The 5659-nt window shown below is 44.5% G+C and overlaps 1 protein-coding gene across 1 annotated transcript; it reads left to right on the top strand.

The window, feature by feature from the left end:
• Window positions 1-80: 80 nt before the first annotated feature.
• On the top strand, window positions 81-2594 carry MRPS23 (mitochondrial ribosomal protein S23; the record flags this gene model as incomplete). Its single annotated transcript, XM_009706761.1, has 4 exons — window positions 81-248; window positions 819-896; window positions 1012-1135; window positions 2436-2594. Coding segments are annotated over 4 exons (529 nt in total), but the record flags the coding sequence as incomplete, so codon positions are not given.
• Between the last annotated feature and the right edge of the window lie 3065 nt (window positions 2595-5659).

Genomic DNA, 5659 nt, shown 5'->3' with positions numbered 1-5659 from the left:
TCCCCCGGGAGGGAGGCGCAAGGCTGGGGCGGTGCGGGTGTCCCTTGAGCTCCCCCCGCGCCGCTCCTCTCCCCCGGCAGGACTCGGAACCTGCTCCGCATCGGGGTGATCGAGAAGCCGCTGTGGTTCGACGTCTACACTGCCTTCCCCCCGCTGAGGGAGCCCGTCTACCGGGTGCCGCGGCCGCGCTACGGCAAGGTGAAGGACGTTGTCCCGCCCATCTTCTACCAGGAGGACGAAGTGCGAGCGTGAGTTTCCGCGTTCCCTCCCTGGACGGCCGCCGAGGGGTGCCTGAGCTCCGCCATCCACCGGAGACGTTCCTCTGCCCCGTGTCACCGCCCTTGCTGTCCCTGGGCCTTCAGGCAGTGTTTTCGCTGCTTCTTTATGTTGCAGAGACACCGCATTACGCGTTCCTACCGCCTTATCTCCCGTATATTTATAGTTGCTGGTGGAGGCGCAAAAGGCACCTTGCTTTAGGTAGAGGCTTGTTTGCAATAGAAGAGGCAGACGCCTGTCCAACGCAAACTCCTGTCAGCCGCGTTGGGTGGCCGGGGTAGGCTAACTTCAACCCTCTGTGGAGAAGTTACAGTGCTTCTCTGACTCACTGGTGGTGGTGAAGACTAACTAGAATTTATCAAGACAATTAAAAATACTGGAACGAACATCTCTGTATAACATAATAGCTGATGGGAAGAGGAGAGATAGTTATGTGAAAAGTTTTTGTTCAAGCCTGAATTAACTGACTCTGATGTTATTTACTCCAAGACGTATCCCTTTTTGATGGTTTGAAAAACTAAACTGTTTTCTTTTTTGAATAGGAAATTTTACAGAATTTATGGCAGTGGTCCAAGACCTTTCGACCTGTCGCAATTAAACTACAAATCTACTTGCCAGAGGTAAGGTTTATTAATAATTAAACTAGAAATATTTCTGAAACTTGTCCCTTTCTCCTCTTAAGTTAGTGAACCAAAACATTATTTATGAGAGTAAAAATGCAATCTTGAAATCTAGGTTTGTTGAGAAATTCAATGAACTGAAGGAAGAAGGAAAAATTGAAGAGGAAAAATTGTTTGAAGAAGCAGGAAAAGCCCTTTTAGCAAGTGGGATAATTTTACAGAGAAGAGGAACAGATAAAGTAAGTATTAAATATTCACAGAGTTACTTGGCCAGTGGATTCAGAAAACTTCACTTCCAGACCCTTAATGTTGAGTTAGTCTGAATTAAATTCTCAGCCAAAACAGTCACACGCCCAGTGGTCATAATAAAATGTCTTTGCTGTGCAGAATAAACTTTCTTCTTAGTTGTGAACGTGACTGGCTAAGGTTAAGGTAGTTCTTGCGGGACAGAAAAGAGAAGTACTTGTTATGGTGAAGAAAGATTTAAGTCTTCAGTGCTTTCAGATTATCTGTCGGTGTGTCTATATAAACCACTTGGAAATACGTATAGGTATTACCATATACATGTTATGTCTATAAGGTAGCAGGAGGTAAACGAGAACCTCTTCTGGTTCGAAGATAACTAACATGTTTTTCCATCCCTTTTTAATAGTTAAGTAGTCTAATGCACACTCACTCGTGTTCTTCAATCTTGATCCTGAACTGGAATTTTTTACATAAATCTTGCAGTTTGGTTTGTTGTGGTTTACTTATATTTCTGGCAAGAAAATAACTGTCCAAAAGAACTGCCCAAAGTGTTCTGCTGCTGCTTTCTGTTTTCTCTAATGTACGAGAAGAAATGGCTCCTGGGCACATGGAGTCTAGTTCCTTGTTACTTCAGGCAATTATCATGTAACTCTTAATGTTAAAATAGGATGAAAAACCAAACTGAAGATGCTTCTAGAACAGCACGTCAGGTAGAGTAGAACCTGGCTGCTTTATGATGGTTAAAAATCTTTTACCTTGTTCATGACTAACTGATTACCATGTCTTCTGAGAATGCTGTCCTTGTAATTGAACACCCTCAAAAAGAAGGGAGAAGAGCTGTTTATAAAAGCTGCAGTTTTAAAGTCTGTTAGCTAAATTCATTTATTCTCTTTTGTAATACACTATCCATTCTCCTCATTATCCGATGATCTCCGGGTTAAGTGTCCGTAGTGCTTTCCCCAATAAAAGAGGCTGAAGAGGAACAGAAATTGGTTCTGCTTAATGTGCAGTGTCCAATGAGCATGTGAAAAGTTGAAATCCATGACTTTCTTTCTTTCATCTTTTAGCTTGAGGTCAGTAGTCTTGTTTTAAATTTCTTGCCCTGGTATGTCAGTACCTTGACGCTGTCTCGTACCTTCACAGTAATTTAAGCATGAATTAGAACTTTCCTATCAGCTTTTTTTTGGACATACAAACTGGGGCTGTTGCTCTCTATTGCTCTCTTCAGTCAACCTTTGACAGAAACTTTTTATGACCCTGTTTTTTTGGTGATCATCTGTCTTTTAACTGTAGGTAGCACAACAGGATCATCAGAATGTTGAAACCAGGGACTCTGTATTACACCTCCGGCTTCAACCTGTGTTGGAAGAGATGCAGGAAGAGAAGAAAGATCTGAAGGAGCAGACACCAGAGCTGGCAGAAACGCAGAAGGAAAATCCTGTACCCTCGTAACAGCTGTGTCGTTGTCCTGTGATGCTCAGCTGCAGGATGTGCCCTGGCTGTGGCAGTCCCCTGCTCAGGAGCCAGGATTTCTGCCTCCACAACCTGGTGGTTATGAGACATTTTCTTAGGGGGAATATGCCTCGGTTATCTGGCTCTAATGCCTTCTGTGAACATGTATGTGGCACGCATTCTTGTTCCTCCATCTCCCATTAGTGAAATTGGAGATAATAAATTTGTTTTGAGGTTCAGGAGTGTTATATCAAGTTGTGAGTTGGAAAATATGAGTATAAAAGGGGAAAAATTAATTAAAAAAACCTAATTGGAAGTAGTAAAGTTGTTTCTTAACTTGCCCTTGATGGTACAGGCCTTCTGACAGTCCTGCGGTTGAAATGGCAGATACCGCTTGCCTGATGCGTTCTAACAGCTGTCTGAAGTATCATCTTTTTATAGTTAATTGAGAAGCGTTGCTATTTATATAAATGTAATAATATGTTCTTCCTGTTCCATCATTTACTTAAATTCAGAATAGGATGAAGTGTAACAATACCAGATAATTTGGACCTTTGCAGTTTTTTTAATGACTTTCAATTAAATTGGTCACCTCAGAAGAGTGGAAGATGCAATGTTACAGCTGTTTGCTGAAGAGAAAGTTGAGTGCTGCTGCAAAAATGGTCATGGAAACTTTGGCATAAAACAATGTGAGAAAATAACAATCTATCTTACTAGGATTTGGAGCCAATTAGAATGTCATTCTTTGCATGCCTGCAAACTCCAGTGCGTAGCTCATTTTTTATTCCAGATTTTGGCTTTGGGCTATATGAAAAAAACCACAAGCAGTAATTGGGTTTTTCTTTTTTGTTTGGTTTTTCTTTTTTGTTTGGTTTTTCTTTTTTGTTTGGTTTTTCTTTTTTGTTTGGTTTTTCTTTTTTGTTTGGTTTTTCTTTTTTGTTTGGTTTTTCTTTTTTGTTTGGTTTTTCTTTTTTGTTTGTGTTGTTTTTTCTTTTTAAAAAACAACCTACCACCACCACCAAAAACTAATAGGTGTAAAGCACATCAAATCTCTCCTCTCCCTCCTGGTCCAGCTCTCCCCTACAATGAAAAGGGAGGGATTTCCTTTTGGTTTCGTACCTACCTTCCAGACGCATGCTCTGCAATGCCGTTTAGCGACACTGCTGCTGTCTGGGACGCAAGAAAACTCCCAACGAATCTGCACTGTATGGTGGTAAAAAGGAGGGTTTAAAAGTGGCCATGGTTTGGTTTTGTGTGGCTTGATTCACTTCCTGGTAGCAATGTAATTACAGCAGGATTACTCAGTTATCCTGGGAAGGTCAAACTTCATTCCTAATTCTGTAGTAGGGGAGTGCAAGATTTCATTACAAGGAGCAAGAAGCCCTCTGTGTGAGCACTGCTGTAGCTGTAAGCTCTGGAGGATCTGCTTCCAGAGCTGACCTTGGTGGCACGTGTGCCTGCCTGAGCCAGGTTCTTCCACGTGGAGCAGGAGTTTCTGCCTGGATCACTAAATCCGTACATAGCAGCCCCTTAGGGGTGAATGTAGTGGGTGCACCCACCTCCCCTATCCAAGTTTTGGAACGACTATGCTAGGTCAAGGGTAGGAGAAATTTCAATGTAAACAGATTGCAAAAATGCATTAAAATTCAGTCTGAAACAGCACTGGAAGGGAGACAATGTGCTGAGAGTAAATCATAGCAAGGCCTTGGCTCGTTGGCAGCCACCCGTTGGAGGGGGCTTCCCTCCGTCTCAGCAGTCTCCCATTTGGCTGAGGACCCAGGCAAGCTGCCCTCCCCAGGAACTCTGGCAGCTGTGATGTGGATTTCCCACCTCATGCCCGGTTTTCTTGCTGGGGCCGAATGATTATTGCAAACCCAAGGGAAGAGACCGGCAGCTCCATGCCTCCTACGCTGCAGCTTTGTGTCTTTGCCTTTCATGGATTTTTGCAGATGTAAAAATTTTATTTTGAGCATCCTGTTTTCCATTTTTAACTGCTGGTGATGTTTTTAGCTTGCCAAAAATCGCAAATGGCAGCACTTTAAAAGGAGAAGTGCTATGAAGTTGGATGCGAGGACGCGTGAGAGATTTCTCACTTGCTTCATTCACAGCTTGGTGGTCTCCTGTTTGTTGTCACTTCTCTAAAAAATTGCCAACATTACTTAAAGACCTTTTTCCTCTATCATCTCCTGTAGCTAGCTTCATCCATGCATCTTTACTGAGCTTGACTGCATCTTCCTTTAGTTGTCTGAAGCATATTGAGCAATAACAAATGTGTAACACCGGCTAGAGCAGCAGCCTTGCAACGTGCCCTGGGTGAGTTCCTGTGCAGAGCAGACAAGATGAAAGTTGGAATTCATTTTCTCTTTTTATTTTGTGTTGGAAAAACTCGCTGGGGCGGCTCCCCTGGCAGAGCACTCCCAGCTGGACCTGCCGGCTCAGCTGGGGAGCGGTGGGGTTTACCCTCAGGTGCAGCTTTGGCCTGAGGGCTGGGAGTAAGGGACCCCTCATGGGTTTTTCTACCTCTTCTACATCTGAAATGATGGCAACTGGCCAGCTTCTTAACCATCAGTTTTCATGTCCACATGTGAGCGGTTCGTTGCAATTTGCCTTTCTGCTCATAGCCCAAACCTGGCATGCCCGGTGAGCCACAGTGTGACTTCAAAAGTGCAGAGAAACTTGGATCCGTGCAGCAGCGCTGTAACCTGGCTGATGGACGGGAGGGTGTCGAGCTCCGTGCTTTGCCAAACCCCTGTACGCACCAGCGGTGTACCTCGCCGACCTGCGTGTGCTGTTATTCTGGAGCAGGTACGTGACCAAATCAGCGGGAAAACCTGGAAATCTATAAGGGAGCCCACACTTTTGGTGGGGCAGGGGAGGAAAGTGGGAGCTCTCATGTGGTGTAAATCAGGAAACTTGGAAGCTTGCAGGGCAGAGCCAGCCTCGGGGGCTTCGGTGGGTTGTTGGCTGGCTGCAGCGGTGGGGATGCTTCCAGCCGAGTGGCTCTGGATGGAGAAGCGGTTGGAGACACTCTTTTGTACGGTGGATTTGTCACGGCTGGTGGGTGC

Source organism: Cariama cristata, unplaced genomic scaffold, assembly GCF_000690535.1.
Source record: "Cariama cristata isolate BGI_N322 unplaced genomic scaffold, ASM69053v1 scaffold35738, whole genome shotgun sequence".
In the NCBI taxonomy this organism is placed as follows: Eukaryota; Metazoa; Chordata; class Aves; order Cariamiformes; family Cariamidae; genus Cariama; species Cariama cristata.
Note: the sequence above shows the minus strand (reverse complement) of the source record. Positions and strands in the feature narration are given on the sequence as shown.